The 26,204-nt window shown below is 39.3% G+C and overlaps 1 protein-coding gene across 2 annotated transcripts in view; it reads left to right on the top strand.

Moving 5' to 3' along the window:
• RELN (reelin) overlaps positions 1 to 26,204 on the top strand; it is a 498,553-nt gene that overhangs the window by 440,987 nt on the left and 31,362 nt on the right. For both annotated transcript variants that reach the window (XR_012014160.1, XM_072791484.1), the window contains exons 47-52: positions 12,343 to 12,483; positions 13,720 to 13,897; positions 15,681 to 15,874; positions 19,146 to 19,402; positions 22,436 to 22,590; positions 23,618 to 23,832. Coding sequence is in view for 1 of the 2 variants with exons in the window: in XM_072791484.1 (XP_072647585.1) it covers positions 12,343 to 12,483; positions 13,720 to 13,897; positions 15,681 to 15,874; positions 19,146 to 19,402; positions 22,436 to 22,590; positions 23,618 to 23,832 (1,140 nt within the window). In the remaining variant the exon portion in view is untranslated. The remainder of the gene's footprint in view (positions 1 to 12,342; positions 12,484 to 13,719; positions 13,898 to 15,680; positions 15,875 to 19,145; positions 19,403 to 22,435; positions 22,591 to 23,617; positions 23,833 to 26,204) is intronic.

Here is a 26,204-nt window from a genome sequence, read left to right as displayed (position 1 = left end):
TTTAAGCAGAATCTACTTTATATTCAGTCAGACTACTATAGTTATAGCACTGAGTGGTGTCATATCAATAGATATAGCAGATAAATATGTATTAAAACTATTGTGTGCTTTTGAAATTTTATTTCAAATAGTATCTTGAGAATTATCACCTGGAGCATTCTTTTATATGAAAAACAATTATGAATGAATCATTCATTGTGCCTATAGGAAATCATGGTGGCTTAATAACATTGTCTGGTAAATGCTTTATTTGAGTAAAACAGAGAATTCACCTTGCCTGATGGGTGGGGTTAATGACCCTCTCTCTTTTCACTAAGTAGATGGTAATCATAGGAAAGCTTTAAAATCTTGATGGGAATTCCTGTTCCCTAAAAAAAAAAAAAAAAAGAAAAAGAAAGAAAGAAATGGTAATCAGTTGTTGCCGTTAGGAGAGAAGCAAAGCAACCAGTGCAACCACGTGGAACAGAAGTTATAGTTTGGGCTCATTATCGTTCACTTGCCTCCCCACAAATGAAGAATGAATAAATCTTCCTAGCAAATGATCATAAAATTCAACTATTCATCTAGGATATAACTTTTCTTGGGATTATCATAAATGGGATGGTTTCAGTTACTAACAGCTTAGGGCTCCTCTACAATTGCTGTCTCAGAGGTACAAGACTATATTAACTGTCAGTAGAGTTGCCAAGTTTAAATGAGATACGTGAGATTTTGTTGCTCGTTAAAGGTATTGCCATGCATGAATTATTAAGGCTATCTTAATAAGTAAAATAGAAAAAAAACTCCATTAAGGCAGTAGTCTTTTAAGACTTTATGAATTCTGTGAATTATTATCCAGCTACTTGGTAGCATTTTGCAAATAAACGACACCTAAGATTTATTCCAGCTAGTCATTATACCCTTGAGTCTTCTATTCAAGAAAGGTAATTATTCTTCATCTTTTAATCTATCTTTTGTCTTTGGTGCATACCCATAAGAATTTTGACCCTTTCAAATGACATTTGAAAAATCTGATGAGCATCCATTTCTTCTCGTTATCATATTGAAAATATGGAGTTTGTTCATTGTACTACCCTCAAAGCCCATGTTATACAATGGTCTTAAAGGTGACACTGCCCTATAATAAGGCCCTCTGGATAATTCAGAAAGAAATGCACACAATGGAGTGCAAGCCAGACCTACCTCTTATTGTGCTCTGCCATATGACAGAGATCATTAGAACAATGTGCCAGACTCAGAGCATTCTGTCTAAAACACAAGTTAACATATCTATACAGTATCTGCTCTTACGTCCAATTAATTTTTAAATATGGCATTTCCTTCTTTGAGTTGAACTCTCAGCCTCAACATCTGCAAAGTATTGAGATATTCTGTCCACTAAGATTGAGAATTTGTTTGTAGTTCTTCACTATAAACAAACATGATGTTGATGACTTAAAGCCATGTGCTAAGTAGAGGTGAGTAGTGACTGTGATGATGTGCCGATGGTAGATTTGTCCACTCATTCACTTATCATAGGACCACAAGGCTAGGATCTCAGTATTGTTGGCACAGTGCTAGTAACAGTCAGCTGAGGTCGATTATCTTCAAACTCATATCAAACCATTACCCAAACTAAAATGGCCAGTAATTATCGTAGAGATTATTCCTTCATTTGGTCATCCATTAAACAAACATTTTTTAAATCTTTAATTATATGCTAGGTCTGTGTGAAGGGCTGAACTTATCCTTGCCTCAACAGACTTTTAGTGCAGTGGGGGAGAGAGCTATTAACTAGAAATCACCAGTAATCGCATAAGTAAATAAAAAATTTGACTGTGGTAAGTGATGGAGGACGTTGCATGATGTCAACACATTACATGTCCTGGGAAAATCTGTCTTGATCAAGGAAATCAAGGAACACTTTCTGGAGGAAAGCACAATTGAAGTAAGAAATAAAGGATGGTTAGGCGTTAAGTAGGGTAAAAGTAGGGGGAATGGTATTCCAGGCAAGGAAATCAGCCTATTGTATGAGGTAGCAGGTAAATCTGAGATACTGAAAGAATAGATCTGACTTAGAAAGTGGAGTGAGTTGGAGTCAGACCATGAAGAATATTGTAGGTTGTACTGAAAATTTGGGTATATGTTGAGGTGTCTGGGTGGCTCAGTCAGTTAAGCTTCTGCTTTGGCTCAAGTTATGATCCTGAGGTCCTGGGATTGAGCCCCATGTGAGCCCTCCAGCCCCTTGAGAGCCCTGCATCCTTGGGAGTCCTCTTCTCCTTCTCCCTTTGTGCTCTGTTCCTCTCCCTCTGTGTGTATTCAATCTCTCTCTCTCTCTCTCTCTCTCTCTCTCTCTCTCTCAAATAAATAAAATATTTTTAAAAAATGTTTAATATTTGGGGATACATCATATAAGTACTTTGTTGTTGTTTTTTTTTCATATAAGTACTTTGGCACCTGCTAAAGTGCTCAGGAATTGGGGGACATGCTCATATTTGCATCAGAAAAGCTTATTCTAACTGGAAAACAAATTGGGGAGGATAAGAGTAGCTGGAAGGAGACTCAAAGAGGCAGTGAGAGCTGGTAGCTTGGACTAAGCTGCAGGAGACATGAAGAGAAGTAGAGAAATTCAAGAGAAATGGCAGCAATAAAATTGGGTTTAATGGCGAAATGGACAAAGGAAGGTGAAGGAAGGGGCAATGCTGAAGATGACTGGTTTCTGAGGAATTGAAGAACTGAATGGATGCTCGTGCATTTCACTGGGCAGGGACACACTGAAGCTGAACACAAAAGACATCACACTGTGCTCCAGACATTTCTACATTAGAACCTAATTAGCTGATTCAGTTCAATCTTACTGGAAATTTTTTTTAATGAATGGAAATCATTGTGGTTTCGTGGAGAGTTCCAGCTTTTAAATCCTGTGAACTCTGAAGCAAGTCATTCTGTGTCTCAAAGCTGCAGAGTCCTCATGTGAAAAACAAGACTTTTTGCCATATAAAAAAAATCTAATAACTGTGCATGGAAGATATTGGGACCCTGTGAACTTTTATAACATGTAAATCATTTTTACATTTATGAGTTAACAGCATCATCCCACTTGTGATTATCACACTTCATCTTGAGGCAAGCTAAGAAGTCTTCCTAAGCTCGCTTAACAAGAGCAAGCCCATGGTAATGGTAGGACACTGTCTTAAGCTCCTGCCCTAGAGGAGGTTACCATCTGGTTGGGGAAGAATAAACAACATAAAAATAAAATATCCTGTATGTAATTGAGATCTTCAATGAGGAATGGGTTAGAAATTGCCACAGGTACTGGGAGACAGTGTTGAATGCCAGAGTTAGAGAGAATTTCATGGAAAAGATGGGCCCTGGTTGACTCATAGGATAGCTAGGAATTAGGTAGATAAGGAGATAAACATTCTAAATTAGGGAGACAGGGGGCATCTGGGTGGTTTAGCAGTTCAGCATCTGCCTTTGGCTCAGGTCATGATTCTGGGGCCCTGGGATCGAGTCTGGCATCAGGCTCCCCATGGGGAGCCTGTGTCTCCCTCTACCTATGTCTCTGCCTCTCTCTCTCTCTCTCTCTCTCTCTTTCTCTCATAAATAAATAAACAAAATCTTTTTTATAAAAATATAAATAAATAAATTAGGGAGATGGTGTGAACAGGACCCATGAACCTGGGAAGAGCCCAGGAGTTGCTGATGAAGACAGAGGGCTCCTAGCTGGAAGCTAGGGGAAGTTGTTTGTTGGTGGAGTTGGCTCAGCTTTTCGTAGCACTGGAGCAAGGCAGAGAGTTTAGGCTTGTTGGAAAGATGAACCGTGGTGGATTTTGAACTGAGAATATTCTTCCAGGAAAAACAATTGAGAGAACAGAGAGGCTCAAGTAAGAGAAACTGGCAAAGGCGTTGTGCTAATGACCTTAGGTGAAGTGGCAAGGGTCTGGACTACAGCTAACAAGGAGGGGATAAGACAGATATTACAGGACATTTCCATGAGAGAATTGGTTAAACTCACTAGTTTCTTCTCCACTGCACACATCAAGAGATGACTCTAAAGTTTGAAGCCCAAGAGAGTGGGAAGGAAAGCAACCGTTGACTCCAGGAGGGACAATGTGGCAAACTCAACCAGATGATGCTGAATTCAATGTGATGACTGGAAATACAAATGAGGGCATCCATATGACAGAGATGTGAAGGTCAGAGCCCTGGGAGAGATGATTGACTTTGGAGGCATGAGCATAGAGGTGAGAGGCAATGCTGTAAAACTGTCAGCACTGTAAAACTCTCCTGTGGAGGGCACTTACAAAGAAAAGACCGGATCCTTAAATCTAATAAAAGAATGAGTGGAGATAATTATTGAAGAAACAGTGAGGATGCAATCAGGGAGGAAGAAGGAAAATCAGAAGAACATGGTATCCAAAACCAAGTGAGACTAGAGTGTCAGGCAGGAAGAGGTGGCCATCAGTGACATAGGCTGAGATGGATGAAGAAAAAAGTTTTGCAACAAATTCACTAGATTTTTCAGTAAGGAGATAGTGACCTTCAAAAGAACAGTTTCAGTAAGATACTGGAAATAAATACAGCTTGTCCAGCCCCAGAACCCATGGGCTTAACCACTATATTAGTCCTACATTTTTATCGCTTGCCGAAGAGATATGGTCCTGGAAGAAAGAGGAAGGGGGAATGCAAGAGATCTTAAGAAAGGCTGAAAAAAATACAAAGATGCCAAAATCAATTTCATTGCCCCTAATCTGAATCTGCCTCCTCCTACTCACTAACCCCAGATCTAAAAATAACAGGTGGCTCAAGTAGCCTGGGTTCTTGAAATGTCACCTGAGAACCAGGGTGAGTCAATGGAAGGGCAGGTAACTCAAATCCACTGAGAAAGGGGGAGAAAGGTGCTGCCCCTAGAAAGCTCAGGTGTGACTTGGCTATTTTAAGTCACAGTTTGAAGATGATCCATTCCCTCCTACCAGCCCTAATGACTTGGCTGATACCACATCTTTAAAGATTAACTACATTCTGGAAGCCAGGTGGTTTTAGCCACAGCATGGACGCTACTTCACGTTTACAGGAAGTTTACAGGAAAAGTGATAAGCACAAGAAAGCGCAAAAAGATTGTGGAAGGATTGGGACATTGGAATGGGATTGGGTTTACCTTTTTGCAGGTAAACAGATTTAGGGGGAGAGGCTATGCTTCCATAATGATCCCCACTATAACTGCAAACGAAAGATCCGATGCTAAGGAAACTGAATAGATGCAGTATTTATTGGGTTTGTCATGGAAGGATATTCAAGGGAATTGCTAGTTCATTTTTTAAAGGAGAAATCCTGAAAACTTGCTTTGGTACTATTTATCTCCACTGTTACTTCCAGTTTTCCAGTATCTTTTAAAAGACTTTTTGCAAGCATTTATATTACTGAATATCTTATTAAAAATTTTTAATCAGGTCAAGGAAGCCTTGGACTTCTCTTACATTACCATTTCCTCATGCGTCATTTTGATACTTTGAACATCATTGCTATTACTTTACTAAATTCATGTTGGTCTTTCAGGACAACAGAACATAAAATAATTTTGTCTGGTGTAAACCATGGTACTATGGATTTTCACGTACTGAATATATTAATACTTTCGCATTATATTAAGACACATAAAATCTATTTCCATTTCCACTACACTGGAAAATAAAACTACTCACAATTCTGCATTCCAAATAAGCTTCTCAGATGTCAACCTTGTTGCCAAAGTTTTATTAGAGAACTTGAGATTTGGCTGTCCTTTGTACACATTGCTATGTATGGATTCTTAAGATTGCTTTAGCAATTAAATATAGGTCATTCTCCATTGAGAAGGCATTTTTAAAATTATAGGAAATTCCTTTTATTTGAAGGATGGTTCAATGTATTTGATGCTCTCAGTAGGCCTACTTGGAACACTGTAGGTTTTTTTATCATTACTAATTGTAATTATCAGCAAAAATAATAAATCCTTATTTTACCAAAACAAGGATAACCATTTTTTTTCTTTGTAATCCTCAAATCAAAATTTTACTCTGAGTTTGAAGGGACCACAGATTATTTTTGGCTTACATTTATCTATTTAAAATCCAAATGTACAAAATTTAAGAAAATAGCAAACTGTATTTCAATATGATCATCACCCAGCTTCAACTATTGTTGGTTTATGACCAACTCTGTTTTTTCAATAGCACCACTCACTCTGGATCCCCTATTTTGAAGCAATTCCCAGGCATTTCAACTATAAATACTTTAGTATGTATCTCTAAAAGAGGACTTTATTTTTTTTTAAGATTTTATTTATTCATTCATGAGAGACACACAGAGAGAGAGAGGCAGAGACACAGGCAGAGGGAGAAGCAGGCTCCATGCAGGGAGCCCGACATGGGACTTGATCCCAGGTCTCCAGGATCATGCTCTGAGCCAAAGGCAGATGCTCAACCCCTGAGCCACCCAGGCGTCCCTAAAAGAGGACTTTAAAAAACATAATTGTGATCCCGTCTAAAAAGTAATGGAAATTTCTTATTTAATATTTTCTTATTCAGTATTTACTTAGCATCAGTATTCAAATATCCCTGTTTGTTTCATAAAACATTTTACCATTCTTTTCATATTAGGATACAAAGCAATATAATTGGTTGACATCTTTCTTAAGTCTTCTGTAACCATGAGGTCTCCCTGTTTACCTTTTCAGATGAGGACTTAGACACAGAGAAGTTTTATGATTTTCCCCACAGGCACACAGTTGGTGGCTGAAGCAGGATTGTACAAAAGTTCTCCATTTGTTCTCTATCAAGGAAGGAATAAAGGTCATGTGGGTGCCTTATTTAAACTCTTCTATTGCTAACTCTGTACTCTGCTTTCCACTCTAGTTCCAGAGAGGTATCATGAAGGATCTAGGTCACCTTCTAAGGATACCTTACCTTTATCACATTTGTTTGGGGTCATAACCTGTGGTCCAAATGCTTTCTTCTCTCATTCCAGTATTCAAACCCCAGTGTTTTGTAAGAAATTTAGAAGAAAGGATAATTGAATGATAGTATATATATTCTTTCATGGACAGATTAATGTTACCTAAAAATCCCAAAATGTTACAGTCGTTTAGTGTTCTACAAATCCCTAGTGTTATTTATAATCACTAAGGGAATTTTCTACCAAAAGATTTGGGATGCCTAAATTAAGTACCCCCAACTAGCTGCCAAATCAATAGTCTTTCAGCCTTTACCTGCCATTCAAGATGACCAAAATTCTCAGTAACACATCAGCTCCAGCAGGAGATAATTGTTTGAAAACCAGTTCTAAACTAAGAAGCTATAGAGACCCCTCTCCTTGAATGGCAATCCTTACTCCTATGAAATGAGTCAATTGTACAAAGCAGTTTCTAAGAGCCATCCTCTCATTTCACCCCAAAATTCAACTTCCTTCTTTTGTTCATAGTTCAGTGTCTTCTTCATGAGGATCTCCCCTGGGAGAGGGCCTTTGTGTCCGCTGGCAGATGGCTCATCCCTGTAAAGCCTCTCACCTTAAGTAAATCATTCACACACCTGGTACCAATGCTCAGGCCTCCTCTCTAGAGCCCACTTTTTCTCTAGCTCTTATCTGTATGTCATGAGCTGTGACCCATGGGTCCACTCTGTTCAGGTGAGCTGATCTATGCTTCCTCCCAGGTACACACATAGGAGTGGGATTGCTGGGTTCTATGGTGACTCTGTGTTCAACATTTTGAAAAACAAACAACCTGTTCACAGCAGCCATACCAGTTTACATTCCCACCAGCAGTATATGAAGGTTCAGATTTCTCCACATCCTTGCCAACACTGTTATTGCTATCTCTTTTTGTTATTATTATAGCCACCTAGTGGGTATGAAGTTGCATCTCATTTTGGTTTTGATTTCCATTTTTCTAATAACTAATGATAATGAACATCTTTTCATCCACTTATCAGCCATTTATGCCTCTCCCTTGGAATATTCTCTATTTTTGTCTAACAGAAAAATAGGCTTATGGAGGAAATTTTTTTCTAATATAAAGGCAGGGCCTTTGCTACCAGGGGAAATATAGGACACACTTTGAAGCTAGGTGCATTGCAGAGCCTCTAACTAAATACAGAGGGCCAAGGGCTTCAGCTGTGACATTCACTTGTGGAAGTCAAGATAGATAGACTCGTGTGTACACACAGCAGTGATGCATACAGTCTCCCATAGCTAAGTAACTGCTCATACTTAGGAGTTACAGTAGGGATAGGATGATTTTGTAAAGGTTGAGATAGTTTTGAAGGGTTTACTCATTGAGAATATATTGTAGTAACAAACCAAGAGATTTTTGCCTTCTCTCAGTTGTGTGAGTGAATCAAGGTGACTTAGGACACTGGGCTTCAACGTCTTCATAGGGAGTAAGAGAGTTGGCTATATTTACTAGTCCTGAATATTTTATGTGTTTCTGAGAGTAAAGAAAACATCAAGGAAGAGTGTAGGGGTTCTTTAAAAATTCTGCCTGGTTCTTATCAAAGGTCTTTTTCTCCTGATGATGGTAATGACAATGAGGAGTTCGTAGGTAGACAGAGTAGTCCTGAAAAAAGGTGTAGATACAAAGACTCTGAAATGCATCTATAAACCCATTAAAAGGTTTGGAGACAGTGTGGGGAAAGGTTCCTGGAGAGAGCAGTGATGGAAACCATACTAGTGACAGTAACATTTTTTAACTTCATAGCAGTGGATCTTCAATTATTAAACAACACTTATGGAGCACTTACTATGTGTAGTTGATGGACAGGAAATGATATAAATTCAGAAAAAAAGCAAGGGGAGACACTTCAAGGATATGGAAGAGGAGAAATATGCTCTGGGGCCATCTTTCCCCCAACTCCAAGAATCAGCAGCTGGTAGTGGCCGTCATTATAAGGAAACTTCAGGATAAATGATGATACCTGCCAAGGGACTTCACCAAGACACTCATAGGTCTTGGTAAACATGAGCTAATTAATTTTCACAACACCCTTGTGAGGTGGGAAGTAGCACACTCCTAGTTTTACAGATGGGGAAGTGTCAGCACATAAACATAAATGATTTGGCCCCTATACATAGTAAAGTTGTGACAAGGCTGGGAATAAGAAGTCCTGGAAATTCAACTTCCAGACCTTCATTTTTAACTTCTATTCCAATTCATCCCCTTAGTGGAAGCATCTCTTTTTTTCTCTAAAATAATATTGGATAGTGTATTTACCCCTGTTTTATGGGTACGTAATTATAATAAATGTAGTTATTCCCAGGACTATAAAATCCTCACATTTGAGACGAGGCCCTAGAAGTCCCCTAAATTAACCCCCTCATTATTTATGTTAAGTTATTCACCACGGACATAGCACTTACTAGTGCCAGAGTACAGATTAGCGCCCTTAGATATCTTTACTCTTAGTGGCCAACTCTGGTTTGAGATTTGAGTACATTCTACACATGGTCTCCCACTGTTTCCTTTTCTGTGGAATGCCACAGTTGTACAAACTGAACATGTCATGGTTGGAAGTCCCCATAAAAGCTATCAACCCCAACAATGCATCTGGCTCTTAAATCTTCTCTACAAACTCTGTTAAGTGGCTGCCCAGACTGATTAAACACAACCAACATTCAGAAAGCCACCACCTGCTGGGCAGCTCATGCCACCTCTCAATTGCTGGAAGTTGTTCTTCTCCTTTGACAACCATCACATCACTGCCCCCTCCAGCGCTGACCCCCAGTCCCTGCCCACCCACCCTACAAGACATCTCTTATTTGATGCTTCCTGGCCATCTTTATTGCCGTCAACTTACTGTTCTTTCAGTAAATGTGTATGAAGTCCAATGTATAGGTGTCACCACAATCAAATAAGTAAGGAGACTAATCCAACAGAGGAAACTGTACATAAATAAGCCCTCTGAATAAAAAAATGATATTTTGATGGAGCATTATAAAACATTAGAGGAACAAAGATAACTGACCTACCCTCTTTAAGCACTGGAGATACAAAACAATATCCCCTGAAGGAATAAAAATATTTCCTGCCCTTCAGAAGTTCATAGACTCAAAGAAAGAATAATATGTGTTGACTTGTTATTAGAATTCAAGTAATCATGTGCTATGGAAATAGGATATTCCAATATATTATTTATAAGATGTAGCTGCATGTAAACAGGCATAACAATTAATAAATTTCATCATTAAGAATTAACTGAACAGGGGCACCTGGGTGGCTCAGTCAGTTAAGCATCTGACTCTTGATTTCAGCTCAGGTCATGATCTCAAGGGCATGAGATGGAGCCCCAGGTTGGCTCTGAGCTCAGGGAGCAGAGTCTGCTTGTCCCTCTCCCTTCCCCTCTACCCTTCCCCTTCCCTCCCCTGCTCACACTTGTGCACTGTCTCTCTAAAATAAATAAATCAACCTTAAAATTAATAGCACAGCCACTGACTTGCACAACCCCAGGGGAGCATTTTCCCACTGCTGACTGTGAGAATGGTGGCCTCTGGATACCAACTCCCTGCACCTTTTTTTTTTTTTTTAAGATTTTATTTGTTAGAGAGAGAGAGCAGGCAAGCAGGGGTAGGAGCAGAGGAGGAGGGAGGAGGAAAGAATCTCAAGCAGACTCTGCACTAAGTGCAGAGCTGGACACGGAGCTCGAACTCATGACCCCAAGATCATGACCTGAGCCAAAAGCTAGAGTCAGACACCCAACTGACTGAGCCACCTAGGCATCCCTAACTGCCTGCATCTATAGAGCACCTACTAAGTGCTAGGCACTGGACAATGAGGGTATAATGTTGAGAAAAAGAGATTAATGCTGTTCCTTCATAACTTATTCTTCAGAAGAGGAGGCAGACATTTAAGAAATACATATGCAAATAAATATGACTACAATTGTGATAAATACTATAAAAGGAAAAGAACAGTTTGCTCGGAATAAACGCGATTTTTAGAGGGACCCAAAAGAAGATTTCTCTATGAGGACCTGACGCTGCCTCTGAGACCTGAAGGACACCTAAGGGGTAACCAGGCTGAGAGAGGAAGGATATGCAGGCAGAAAATGTGAAAGAGTGTTATGAGCTCTGGGAACTGGGAGGAGGAGCAGTGCTCCTGGATAGCCAGGACGCTGGGCTGGGGGATGGAGTCCAGGAGGAGTTTGGGGTTGAAGTTAAATGCCTCAGGAAGTGATAGGTGGATGTTAAGTAGTCTGCTGGGAGTTGAGGAGGAAGAAGTGTTATGGAAAAACCAATGCATAGATGCTCAGTAAGCAAATAGCAAACTGAACTATGCGTTTTCAGAACAGAGATTTTAGTTCTGTCTATTTCTTTTCTGTTTTCTAAACGTAACATATGTGTTCAATTAGAAAGCATACAACCCTTGCTGTTGTTTGGACTTTTGTCCTGCTCAAAACAAGTATCTCTCAGTCAAGTGACTAATAGTCTCTTAATGACCGAAGTATATGAATCCATAAAACAAAAGTTGCTTTGGCTAATTATTTTGTCTACCGGTGTCTGAATGTTCACATTCACTTGAGCCTTGGGCACTGTTTGGATTTACTGCCATCTAGTGTCTCTGAAAATGTAAGTTAGTTTGTGTTTCTGAACAAGACACTTCCCAAAACTGTACAAATTAGCAAATATATTTCTGCTTCTGGAAGGGAGAATCTCTGTTTTGATTTTATCTGTATTGCATTTAAGTTAATATAAAATAAGTCTGGTCCCATTACCCTCTCTCTTCTCTCCATCCAACTATCTGTGGTTTCATTGATCCCTCTGATTTACACTCTTACTGTCTTCTTAAGACTTTCATTGTGAGAATTCCTCATGAACGCTATATGAGGTGGACCAGTATGCCCACTGCACAAAAGTGTCTAGTCTTCAGGAGCGCAGAGGAGTTGAAATTGAGCCCATATCCTGCTTTCCAAGTCAAATGCAGATGGGTTGGGGCAGCTCAAAGACAGGCATCTTTCCCTAATTTGCAAATAGAGCTTAGCATCAGCCCTGATGTCACTCCACAACATTTCCACACAAAATTCAGGGCTCGCTTTTCCCCTGAGGCTAGGCTACTGGCTAAGATTATTTTGAGTTTCTGTGTTAGTCTGTTTTTACAAGGCTCAGAACGATCATCAGCCCAAAAATATATTCTCAAGCTATTGCAGTGTAGTTTGGTCTGGTGATGTTACTCAAAGTTTTATATAGGCAATCACAAAAATGAATGCTTCGCAGAACACGAGTTGGGGTTGTGCCTGCATTTTTGTTACAGCCTTCCATGCACTTGTTCAAATATACCGGAACACATTTTCTTTTCCACCACATCCTTCATTATAATTCTCTTTTTCTCCAAAGGTCCCAAGCAACTCGTTTCCGTTGGCATCAACCAGCTCCTTTTGACAAGCAGCAGACGTGGGCGATAGATAACGTCTACATCGGGGACGGCTGTATAGATATGTGCAGTGGCCATGGACGGTGCATCCAAGGAAGTTGTGTGTAAGTACATTGTTTTTTCTTCCCTCCACAGGAAGTTTCTGACTCCCATTCCAGCCAGGAGATTTTTCAGAAACCGGATTTGTAGTCACTCCAAAGCTGCCTTCAGTTATACATTTTTCTTGAAATCTGACATTAAGCTAACTGTGGAGTTTATGGATAGCATATCTTCCTTCTTGCACGGAGATTGGGAACTAAACAATAGCTGCCTTGTCAAAAGAAAGGTGAACTGTCATTGACTGTGTTTATTTCCTTCTGTGTTCTGGTGATACACCTGAGCCCAGAGAAGGACAGTAGAAGAGGTTCGGGAGTTCAGTATATTCTCACCAAAAATAATATGTCACAAGCATTTCTCTCACTTAGGTCTGAATATATGTAATAGATACGTATTACTTGTGGTTGGATTGGTATCCCGTGTGGGTTGCATAAGAAAGTTTTTAAATCCCTGCTTTATTTACCATCCATGGAAAGGCCTAGTATTTTACTTAGAGAACCTTAGCATCTTTGGAAGGATTTAAATAAAATGTGTGTGTGTGTGTGTGTGTGTGTGTGTGTGTGTGTGTGTCTTATGTACTACAGGCCTATGTGCTTTATTTTAAAAGATTTTGCTGTTTGATGAGGTAGTATGAATGAAGATGCTGATAGAGAATTCCTACCCCCTTCTCCACTAATCTCTGCATGCCCAGGAGGTCTCTCCTTTGGTTATTGATTCTAGCTCATATCCAGAATGACCTCTGAGACCCCAAAGCCTCCAGTCCTATATTCATATCTCTTCCTATGTTGAACAGAGAGGTCAGTCATTCAGTCAGGGGTGGGAGATGTTATCCAAAGTACCCACTGCTGTCTGGAACATGGCATCTTGGACTCCTAATTGGCCCAAAGCCTCTTTAAAAAGACTTAGTTTCATAGGTTATTAGGACCTACCAGTTCAGTTGGGCAGCTTTTACTTCTCAGCTTTTTAGAGCTGCGTCATGTGGAGACAAGGCTCTAGTAAATTCTTTGAAGTTACTTCTTTCCCTATAAGCCCAAGTCATACATTAGGGATGCCTAGAGGCAGTTACTTCACAGATTGCTTCTAACCTAAAGCACTGTTAAGGGAAGCAGGCGAATGCTGCAGAGCTCTGTGAAGATAAGGAAGCTTTCCTCATTCTGGACAAGGAAGAGTAGCTGGCTTCACTAATTTGAGAACACAATTGTGGAGGTTTTGTTTAATGTTGGCTTTTCCTTTCTTTTTCCTAGCTGTGATGAGCAGTGGGGTGGCCTCTACTGTGATGAGCCCGAGATCTCCCTTCCAACCCAACTCAAAGACAACTTCAATAGAGCGCCATCCAACCAGAACTGGTTGACCGTGAACGGAGGGAAACTCAGTACCGTGTGTGGCGCTGTGGCTTCAGGAATGGCTCTGCATTTCAGCGGGGTGAGTCTGTGGCAGTTGGTTATTTTCTGTCTCCTCTGAGTTTCCCCCAAAAGAGTCTCTTTCAGAGTTTAATTGGCAAATCCAAATGCAGAATTAGACGCTCTAAATGCACAATTCTGATGTGAGCTTGCAACTTTATACAAATCAGAAAATAATTATTTCCAACATTTTCCCATCACAAATCAGTTGAGACCATTTCATTGTGCAAAGTAGTGTCAGCACACGTCATATAGATTTGAAAGAGACTTAAATGAATTTCCATCCTGAGAGAGAGGACTTGCCAGGGTGTGAGGGTCTTCCGTATGGATGATATTCTAATGGAAAACTCGTGAACTTGCAACAGATTTGGGATTTAAGGAACCAAAAATCAGGAAAGTGAGCTTTGGTGTTTCCTGAACTTAATTCCTTCTGTAAATTTTCAAAGAAAGAATAATTGTCAATAATGACTAGACATTTTTATTTATAGCAAATTATTTTGTATATGACAACAGCACTGTTAGAAAATGTCTTTGATGGGGGCACCTGGGTGGCTCAGTCAGTTAAGTGGCTTCAGCTCAGGTCATAATCTCAGGATCCTGGAATCGAGTCACACATAGCGCTCTCTGCTCAGCGGGAAGTCTGCTTTTCCCTCTCCCTCTGTGCATGCTCTCTCTCTCTCTCTGTCTCTCAAGTAAATAAATAAAATATATTTTTTTAATTTCTTTGAGAAATGTTATGGTCATTCTAATTGCTGCCAAAGATAAGTGTTTAAAAATAGAATTTTGGGCAGTCCGGGTGACTCAGCAGTTTAGCACCGCCTTCAGCCCAGGGTGTGATCCTGGAGACCCGGGGTCGAGTCCCACGTTGGGCTCCTTGCATGGAGCCTGCTTCTCCCTCTGCCTGTGTCTCTGCCTCTCTCTCTCTCTGTGTCTCTCGTGAATAAATAAATAAAATCTTTAAAAAAAATAAAAATAGAATTTCTTCAATACCATAATTAAATACCCTTCATAAGTAATTTAATTTTTAAAAAATTACAAATTCACTGTCAGGTCTTTATTTCTCTACCATTCCCTACCTTAGAATTTGCATTTGTGCCAATAAAGTATATTATTTATAATCAGTATTTTAGCCGACAGTAACAATATAGGATTTCTATAACCCTCAACGCTAAGAATGAAGTGTTTACAATACTCTTCCTAGCTTAGCTAGAACTCCAAGAGGCCTGGTTTTCTGCATGTATTCAACTAAGAAATATCTGCGTATCTACACTAATAAATTCATATAGATGACACTAAAATCAGCTATAAAAGTTTAAATAAAAATCATGACAACTATTGCCTCTAAATAATTAAAGTGTATGAAATCTTTAGATGTAGTCATTTTTAAATTGCATATTAAAATAGTCATCTCAACATGCTACTTTTTAAATAGCTACTATCTTTTAAAAAATCTAAAAATGCCTGTGAATAACTGGAAATATTATAATAAGGACAAAGAACGCTACTTTAATTTTGGCTCTTATGTTGCCAAAACAGAAGTGAATCTCCTTAGAATACACCATCCTTCATTAAGTTGTTTCTAATGATGAAATTTCAAGGTTTAGCAAATATTTGCTGAATACCTACTATGTGCCAGAGGCCGTGCTGGGAATGAGGATGACAGGAGAGATGATAAGGACACCAGCATTGCAAGACCATGTGACTTGTATTATAAAAGAAACGTGAAAAGGATGGAAGGCAGAGAAAACCTTGAACCAGCAATTATGCTTATCACTGTTGTGTTGGATTCTGCTTTGCTCCCTTAGGGCTGCAGCCGACTGTTGGTCACGGTGGATCTGAACCTCACTAATGCTGAGTTTATCCAATTTTACTTCATGTACGGATGCCTGATTACACCCAACAACCGCAACCAAGGTGTTCTCCTGGAATATTCTGTCAACGGAGGCATTACCTGGAACCTGCTAATGGAAATTTTCTATGATCAGTACAGTAAACCTGGGTTTGTATCCTATCTTATCTTTAATAATATCTTTATCTTTAATAATGAGTATGTTGAGCAAAGATGCTTGGTGAGGTCTGACAGCTTCAGTCACGGGGACTGCGGGGCACCTGGACGTACCCACTGGTAGAGATGCTTCTGAGACTGACGTAAAGATAAGGTTTGTGAGCTGGGTAAACAGCTGGTTTGAGTTTTTATTTTAAGAACAACTAGTTTTTGAACGCCAGAATAAGATAAAAATATGCTATCACAATGCCAGGCATGAATAAACCCAGTGCAAAACCCCACGTGAATTAATGAATAAATGGTAATTAATTTAAACAACATTTTGGGAAAATAGAAACAGGAAGGCAATGTGTTTATTTATTTATTCATTCATTTTTATATAGTGTTCATGCCATTTTAGGGAATTGAGGACTTAGAAATAAACACAAGAAAATGTAAATATCCTTAAGAAGCCTAGAGTCTATTTTTTAATTGCTTCTCTGAAAACCCTCACAGTGGATTTAATAAACATAATGTATGAGTCATTTAAAATTTATATATTCTCAAAGGGCAAAAAGCAATCAATGTGACCAATGAGAAAAGTTTAAAATGTTTCTAAAAGTAAAAGAGCATATTTGTTAAAGTGGAAGGAGGAGAAGAGAGAAGAGGAGAGTGAGAGAGAGAGAGAAAGAAAAAGTTGGAGGAGAGGAGAGAGCAGAGCAGAGGGGACGGGAGGAGAGGGGAAAGGAGTAATGAAAACAGCCCAACCAAGAAACATAGAATAATTAAAAGCACCCAAAAAGGAAGATGAAGCATAGATAATCCCTTGGTGCATGGCAAACCAGGCACAGGCTAAAAATTAGGTAAAATTAAAACAATTGGGATGCCTGGGTGGCTCAGTCAGTTAAGCATCTTTGGCTCGGATCGTGTTCTCAGGGTCCTGAGTTTGAGTCCCGCATCAGGCTCCATATTCAGTGAGGAGTATGCTTCTCCCTCTGCCTCTCCACCTAATTGCTCGCTCGCTCTCTCTCTCTCTCTCTCGCTCTCTCTTTCTCAAATAAATAAATAAAACCTTTAAAAATAAAAACGATTTAAAAATCTTGTAAATGGTCATTTAAATTAAGTATATCAGTTAAGAAGACGTTCAGTTGTGAATGATAGAAAACCCCAAGCAGGGATCCCTGGGTGGCGCAGCAGTTTGGCACCTGCCTTTGGCCCAGGGCACGATCCTGGAGACCCCGGATCAAATCCCACGTTGGGCTCGCGGTGCGTGGAGCCTGCTTCTCCCTCTGCCTATGTCTCTGCCTCTCTCTCTCTCTCTCTCTCTCTCTCTCTGTGTGACTATCATAAAATAAATAAAAATTTAAAAAAATAAAGATAACCCCAAGCAATTCAAACAAAAGGTTCTCTCTCTCTCTCTCTCTCTCTCTCTCTCTCTTATTATAAATTAGATCCAGAAGAAAATAGCCCAGGGCTGCTACAGTGGCTCCACAAGCATTAGAGACCCAGGTTCCTTCTACCTACCTAATACTTTTGTCACGTTCAGCGCCTGACTAAAAGGGCGACTCTAGGTCTCCCACATTCCTGCCAGCAGGAGAGAGGATGGGCAAAGAAGGTGTGCGCTCTCTCTCTTCTCTCTCTCCTAACGTTGCCCATACTTCCATTCACATTCCAGTAACCAGAACTTCATCACAGAAACACACACACCCAGATGCAAGGGAGTCTGGACATCCCGTCTTTACTCTGGGTGACTGTTCCCCTCGCCAAAAAGATGGGCTCCTATTATGAAGGAAGAAGAGGAAAATAGCAGTTGGGGAAATGCTAGCCACAAACAAACATTTTAAATCCTATGCTTGTATTAAAGTTGTACATCAATAAAGGAATCCACAGAGAAGCTAAGAAGAACACAGTGTTACAATAGTGCAAAAAAAGTGCTCATCTCTTAATAGGAAATCAAAGATATACCAAGTAAACCATTTCCTCAGTCTTTATGGGGGAAGTTATAAAGACTCTCCGGTATGAGTTCCTGAACACTTAGCATACTATACAGAGAGAAGGAAGCTAGGATAGAAGTCTGATCTACTTCAGTTCTCTGAAGGAGAAACAAATTGACCAAAGTAGGAACAGCAGTCATAATTTATTTAAACTTCCAACAGCCTTAGATAAATTTCCACTCCAAAGGTTTGTAAAATGTGGTCAAGGATTTATCAGAGAAGGGAAACTAACTTAGGAAAGAAAAAAAAATAAAGATCCTTGCTCTGGGTAAAGAAGTATGATTGGATGTCCCTCTAGGAGCAGAGAGATTTCTGATATTACTCAATACACTTTAAAATGTTAAACATGCCAAATCAATACAGATAAGTTATAGAAAGATCTTACAAAAAGAGGGCAAGGAGAGATGTAGATGAGCTTTGAAATTGAAATGCATGAGGAAATAAACCTTGGAAAACATGATTTGCCAAAGCATTGTTGGTTTCCAAAGTGCTAGTACCTATCGAGGTAAGGTTCTAGGATTCACAGTATAACTTTCCTTGTATACCCTTTGGTACACAGATTGCATCTTGGTCTTAGGGTACACAAAATGATGGACATAGACTAAAAAAAGTATCTAAAATTCAAGTACTGAAAATCCAACCAAAAGCACCCTATCATCCATCCATTTGAATCGATCTTGATTGGTAGATAAAGACAAAGTCAATGTCAAACCACAGACAACTGATAAAGTAATTACAAAAAACCGGGTAGCTAAGAGCCCAAATGTCCTGCTACAATCCAGTGTCCAAATTCTAAGCGATTTGCTGATACTCATGGGAATAGAATGAAATTGAGGTACCAGGGGAAGGGAAGAGATGAAACCAACCTTGTCTCTGTAGGAGACAGAAAGAAAAGTCAGTCTCGGCTTTTATGTCTGCCACAGCGCGTATCTCTAGGCCTACAGATCCAGAGATGCACCTGGGCAAACAGAAAATTGTAAAGTCCCTTTAAGGCCTGCCCAGGGCCAGTTAGTATAAGTAAGTAGTTCCAGAATTCTTGAATTTGTTCATATTCCCTTCCCCCAATTTAGGGGCTCCTGGGCCTTCATAAACTCTAGCCAGTTTATTATGGTTTTTAAAAATTAAATTTTAAACCAATTTTTAATTAAATTTTAAAAATTTTTAGCTGTCTCTCCTGTCCTCCCCCACCCATCATGTGACTTGTAACATCTTACTTCTTGTTGTAAATCTTTTACTCACATGAGACATTTGACACGATTTCCTCCTCTCCCCCCACCATCATTTTCTTATAGATTCGTAAATATCCTTCTCCCTCCTGATGCAAAAGAGATTGCTACTCGCTTCCGCTGGTGGCAGCCAAGGCATGACGGCCTGGATCAGAACGATTGGGCCATCGACAATGTCCTCATCTCGGGCTCTGCCGACCAGAGGACCGTCATGCTGGACACCTTCAGCAGCGCCCCTGTGCCCCAGCATGAGCGCTCCCCCGCAGACGCTGGGCCTGTCGGGAGAATTGCCTTTGACATGTTTATGGAGGATAAGACGTCAGGTACATTTTTCACTAATGTGAAATAAAAACCCAGCAGAAATGTAGTTTAGATTTCAGTCTTTTCAGGGGCCCCTGGTGGCTCATTGGTTGAGCATCTGCTTTTGGCTCAGGTCATGATCCTGGGGTCCTGGGATCGAGTCCCCCATCGGGCTCCTCCTCTCTCTGTGTGTCTTTCATGAATAAACAAAAATCTTTAAGAAAAAAGTTGTAGGTCTTTTCTAAAGAGGAGAATGTGGAGCTGGAGCCTCTTACAGATTCTCAAATGGCATAGAGACTTTGAAAATGGCTTTCACCCTTTCGTTTCTCTCAAACTTCTGGTTAACATTGTAACTAAATCTTTTCTTTCATTCAAGCAGCAAGAATGTTTTAATAAATAGCATTCTATAATAATACCTTTTTGTTGTTGTTAGAAACTATTCATTTCTAAAAAAAAAAAGAAAAAGAAATTATTCATTTCTATGTTTCCTATTTTCTCCTTTGGGTAGAAAGCCAGCATTTCCTGGTCATTTGTTTTAATATCCAAATACAAGTGTCTTGTTTTGCTACATGTCACATGCCTTTGTGATGGCATTTCATGTTTTAGAGAGTATCCAAAGGTCCTGCTTGTTACTCTTCATTCTTTCTAAAAGTAGAGCAGTGACCCTGGTGAACCAGAAAAGATCTCTCCATGCTATCCTCATTTTTAATTTTTATTTTAATTTTTCATGCAACTATTCTGATCACCTTTTTTAAAAGCAGTGTCTTATGTCAAGTTTGTGGCTTTGTCATGCCACATCCCTGGTTATACTACATAAAACAGTATTCCCAGGCAAAGTAGTCATGTTTAATTATATACCTCATACCAGCTGTTTCAGTGTTATCTGAAATAATTATCTGAAAATCATTTTCTGAAGGTTATTAAGAAGATTTACTTACACAGATCTGGTTCATGACTTTGCTAAATTATTAATTTATTTTTCCCTGTGTGTAACGATTTATCTAAGTGAGTTTATGGTCAGAGAATAATGGAAGCACTGCTTCTGGATGAATAAAAGCAAATACAGATTATTTTTTTTCAAGTACCTAAAATACCAATTTTTACTTTAGGCTTGATTGGTGATGTACAGTTGAAGAATTATAAAACTGGTTTTCTAGAAACCATAATAACTACTTACAGAAATAGATATTTCTGATATTCTGATATTTCAGAAGAGAATGATGAGGTAGTTGATTAGCATAAACCTGCTTTCATCAGCATTGCAGAGTTCTAGCATAAAATATGTGCCCCAGAATAAACTGGCGTGGAGTATTCTTAATGGAATTCAAATTTCTATATACTTTGACTCTTGGGTACTAGATGCAGGATTAAATGTAGCTCCAAAGCCCATGAATCAGGAAGGGATTGGAATTAAAATTAACATGTAATGGTATTGTGGTTGCCATCTGAATCCAGACGTAAACTGCTTGTTCTGTTATATGTGTTAATGATGATGATGTGCCAAAGGACACAACACAAGTGAAGGCTGAGTTTCAATTGCATTGTTTGGTTTCTCCTCTGACTCCCCTGAGGCCATCCACCCCTGTGATTCTCACAGTGGCCCCAAGCCTCTCTTTACCCATTCATTGCCAATTAAATGCTGGAGCTAACCAGGAAACTTCCATAGAAAAGTTGGGCCTATAAAATCAAAATATATCATGAATTAGATGCAACTTACAGATATGTTCCATTCCTAAACTTTCTGGAATAAAATCATAATGTTAAAAACACCTCTTTCAGAAAAGAAAGGACATCGTGGGCAACATGTGCGTATGTACATGCATGCACTCAAATGTGCGTGATTAAGAAATAGGAGAGACAATAGGAACTACTCTTTGCTGATCAAGTCACAGTCTTGCTGCCTAAGTTTTCCTTAGACTCTCACAAGCTTGTTTTTAGTCACTTCATTGAGGTAAAATTGACATACAAAAAGCTATTGACTGTAATGTATACAACTTGATAAGTTTGGAGAGGAGTATACACCCGTGAAACCATCACCACGATCAAGGTCATTAATTTATCATTCTCCTCCTAAAGTTTCCTTGCACGGCCACCACCACCACCACCACCACCACCACCACCACCACCTTTTTTTTTAACCTTCTTAGCAAATTTTTAATACAGTACAGTATTGGTAACTATAGGTCCTCTGTCACACAGTAGACCTCTGTAATTATTTGCCTTGTATTCCTGAAACTTCATGCCCTTTGACTGACATCTCTTCATGTCTCCCTTTCTCCAGCCCCTAGTAACTGCTATTCTACTCTTTGGTTCTATGAGTTTCACTATTACAATTTTTTTTTAATTACCCAGATGACACCACCAGAATTTGAGTAAAAGTAGCTAAGTCACTTTCCTATTGTATTACTAAAAATCCCTATCCTCTTTAAATCCTGCCTAAAACCTTAAATATCTATCAGAAAAGAATTGGTATGGGGGGGGCATCCCTGGGTGGTGTAGCGGTTTGGCGCCTGCCTTTGGCCCAGGGCATGATCCTGGAGACCCGGGATCGAATCCCACGTCGGGCCCCCGGTGCATGGAGCCTGCTTCTCCCTCTGCCTGTGTCTCTGCCTCTCTCTCTCTCTCTCTCTCTCTCTCTCTGTGTGTGTGACTATCATAAATAAATAAAAATTAAAAAAAAAAAGAATTGGTATAGGGGCACTTCTCTGGCTCAGTTGGAAAAGTATGTGAATCTTGATCTTGGAGTCATAAGTTTGAGTCCCATGTTAGGTACAGAGATTACTAAAACTAAACAAATAATTTTTTAAAAAATTGATCTACATGTTTCTTTGTTTTTCATTTATAACACATACAATACACTTTTTTCTAAATGTAAACTTCCCAATATTGAATAGTAGGTATATCTCAACGTCCTAGTATCCATATTCCTAAAATAATGTGTTTTGCCTGTGGATTATGTGTAATGTAAGAGAGATTTTAACTGAAAATAATAAGAGATCTTGCTTAAAGTGAAAATTTGCTTCAAGTAACTTTGCCATAATTTTTGTTTGCTTAAGTGAATGAGCATTGGCTATTCCATGATGATTGCACAGTAGAAAGATTCTGTGACTCCCCTGATGGTGTCATGATTTGTGGTAGCCATGATGGAAGAGAAGTATATGCAGTGACCCATGACCTGACTCCCACTGAAGGCTGGATCATGCAATTCAAGGTGAAATGTTATGATCTTGATTACATAAATAACTATACATTAGAAATATAAAAATTTTAAAAATTGTAAAGACAAAGATCATACAACATTCCATTGACTTAATATATACTTTGAAAAATGAAATGTTTAGGTAACGGACATCTTAATGATTAGAAGTGATTAAAATGATTTTACTTCTGAACGATGCCAAGGTAAAACTTTCATAAGAGTAAATTTGTTTCTGCTCAGGATTAAATAGCAAAATGTAAGATACTAATCATCATATAAATCTAAATCGTTATATGATTTAGCCAATTTCTTCATTTTAGAGAAAATTAAAGCTATTATGGTTATAACTACTTTTTTTTTTTTTACAAGAGCATTTTAATGTTTCTGGAGAAAGAAAATTCTAGAAAACGAAGGCATGATTAGCCTTAATGCCAACATCAATTTTGACCAAGATTTTATGTCAACCAATTTTATGTCAACTATTTTATCGTCTGCCTCACTCCCACCATATTAACAATAAATGTTGCACTATGCCTATCTACATCAACAAAGGGTGCTTTGCCTTATTAAAAATACCTTCTTTTATCACTTCATTGCATCTTACTTGTATTTGAAAGTGATTTATGGAGAGTCATAAATTGTACAACAAAATAGTAAACTTGGAAAAGCTATTAGCAATCCTTCTTGGTCGAGCATTCTGCCAAATAGAGTGCCAGGCCATTAGCACAACAAACAACAATTTGTAAGAGTGGGCCCAGGCCTTCCAAGGCAGTCGGCCAGCCATGGCAGCAGTACAGGTTTCTTCTTCTCTCCAAACTCCCTGCACAATATATTTGGCACTTTCTGTAATTTGTCACCTTGGGCAACCACGTCAACTCCCCTGTCCATCAGCAGGACAAATAATGAACCTGAAAATACGGGATGGATGTGGTACAGCATCTATCAGCTGATCAGCAACTTTCTTGTTGCCAAGTCCTTGCAGCAGAAACGTGTAATATGGTTTTAGTGCTTTAACAATCTTTCTTTTCTGTTTATTTAGATCTCTGTTGGATGTAAAGTATCTGAAAAAGTTGCCCAGAATCAAATTCATGTGCAGTATTCTACTGACTTTGGTGTGAGCTGGAATTATCTGGTCCCCCAGTGCTTACCTGCAGACCCAAAATGTTCTGGAAGTGTTTCTCAGCCATCTGTATTCTTTCCAACCAAAGGGTGGAAAAGGATCACCTACCCACTCCCTGAAAGCTTAGTGGGGAAGTAAGTAAAAAGTTAAAATAAATCCTGGTTTCAAGCATCCAGAAGTTCACCAGGGACATTTGTCGAGCCTGAAGTTATGTGTGATTATGGGTAAAATGCTCTCTTCCCCACCCCACCCCCCACCTCTAAAGGTTCTCTGATTGATGACTTCCAAGATGAGCTAACATGAGAAGCCCTCAAGTTTTAATCCTTAGACTTGGGCCTTAGCAGGCCCTTCCATTTCCCATGCTTTAGTCTCTGAACGTGGGGACAGAGCAATAGAGATGGTCTTAGAGCCACACGAAAAGTTGTTACCATATGGACCTTGTAGACTGTGGTCCACCATGCATCACATGCTTTCCATATTACTGCCTTGTCAATCCGTAGATGGTGCCAGGAGCAAATACTAACTGGTCATGCTCTTTGTACAAATCCTAATTCTTCATGTTTTCTGTGTAAGTGTGGTTTGTAAATTTCATTTTTCTCTTACCAAAGCGTTACATTCCGCACCTGCAGTGAAAAGTAATTAGCCTGGAGCAGTGGTGAGCCAAGATGATTAAACTGCTCCCTGAGAAGTCTGTAGATAAGTTAATTTAAAGCAATTTCAAAAGATTTCCCTTTAACTGTAAAATTAGGAGAAAAGACACACTGAAGAAAATGACAGGCATACCTCCACCATAGAGACTGCCTAAATGCAAACCTTCTTATGAAACAGAATTATGGTACATGACTAGAACATATAGAGGCTTTAAATAAGGTGCTCACACTCGGCTTTTCCAGTGTGCCGTAAATAGCATTTACTACGTGATCACTCACTATTTCCTGGAATGAATCTAAAGGGCTTAGTCAATTAACGTGCTAGGAAATAAGATCAGGATACGCTGTAGGTAACAGAAAACCCAATTTCAAATGGACTCAATTAAAAATGAAATGTATTATATCTATAAGAAAAAAAATCCAAAGATTAGTGGACTCTAGGATTGGTTGATTTCACAAGCTCAAAAATGTCTTCCAAGACATTGTTACTTCTTTCTCTTTTAGTCTGATTCTTACTGCATTGTCCACACATCAGTGTCACATTCAGCCCTCATGAACGTAGATGGCTTCCAGAAGACTGGAGCAGAATGCATCTTTCTCTTGGAAGAGAAAGAGAGCTGCTTTTCTTTCAGAGTCAGAGCAACTACCTCCTTGCATCCCATCGGTATAAATTAGCTCAAGAATGCCCATCCCTGGGACACCTGGGTGGCTCAGATTGTTAAGTGTCTGCCTTTGGTTCAGGTCATGATCTAGGGGACCTGGGAATCAAGCCCCACGTCAGGTTCCTAGCTCACTGGAGAGTCTACTTCTCCTTCCTCTTCCTCTCCCCCTGCTCATGCTCTCTCTCTCTCTCTCTCTGTCTCTCTCTCTCTCCCTGTCTCAAATGGATATATAAAATCTTTTTTAAAAAAAAATTTCAAAAGAATGCCCATCCCTGACTCAACCAATAGCTAGGCGAGTTATATTATTCATATGACTCACCTGGGGTGAAATGGATGCTGGGTAGCCACCACAATGTCATTGCTTCATTTTACCCTTTCCATGCTCTCTCTCTTTTTTTTTAATAATGAGATATAACTTACATTCAGGAAGATGCACACATCTTAATTAAGTGTGAGTTCTTATCATTGTGTAACCCATTTAAGCACCACGTGAAACAAGATACAGAACATTTACATCACCCCAGAAAGTTTCTTCATGAACTTTGAACTCTTTATACCAAAACAGCACAGCATATTTTTATATAAGGCTAATTATGAGGTTTGTATTTTCCCCTGAAGACAGAGAAGAGCAATGATGAAATCAAAATCTCGGTGAAATTGCCCTTTAAAAAACTCTTTCAAAATTGTTTTCTAATTAGCAGAGTTCTGAGAATATTGATTATCTCTGGGGATTCAGAGTTGCTGTTTCCCAGTCACCTGAGAGCTGTGCTGACAAGTCTCTGTCAAAGGATTTGCTCACCTTCTGTGCAATTTCAGAAATGCAGTTAATGGGTCTAAATGTGACACAGCCATTGGACTTCAGTTCATAAGCAGCTCCATTTATGATAATTACAGATTTGTGTTTTGAAATGTTCCTTTTGGGACACCTGGGTGGCTCAGTGGTTGAGCGTCTGCCTTCGGCTCAGGTTGTAATCCTGGGGTCCTGTAATCGAGTCCCCGCATCCGGCTCCCCATAGGGAGCCTCATTCTCCCTCTGCCCGTGTCTCTGCCTCTCTCTCTCTTTGTCTCTCATGAATAAATAAATAAAATCTAAAAAAGAAAAGAAAATGTTCCTATTGCTTGAAATAGAGATTCCACTGAATTTTCATTTTGTTTTACAAATTTGTTCACATATCATAAAATTTAAATGAAACT

The sequence above is a fragment of the Canis lupus genome, chromosome 21 (assembly GCF_048164855.1).
Source record: "Canis lupus baileyi chromosome 21, mCanLup2.hap1, whole genome shotgun sequence".
NCBI lineage: Eukaryota > Metazoa > Chordata > Mammalia > Carnivora > Canidae > Canis > Canis lupus.
Note: the sequence above shows the minus strand (reverse complement) of the source record. Positions and strands in the feature narration are given on the sequence as shown.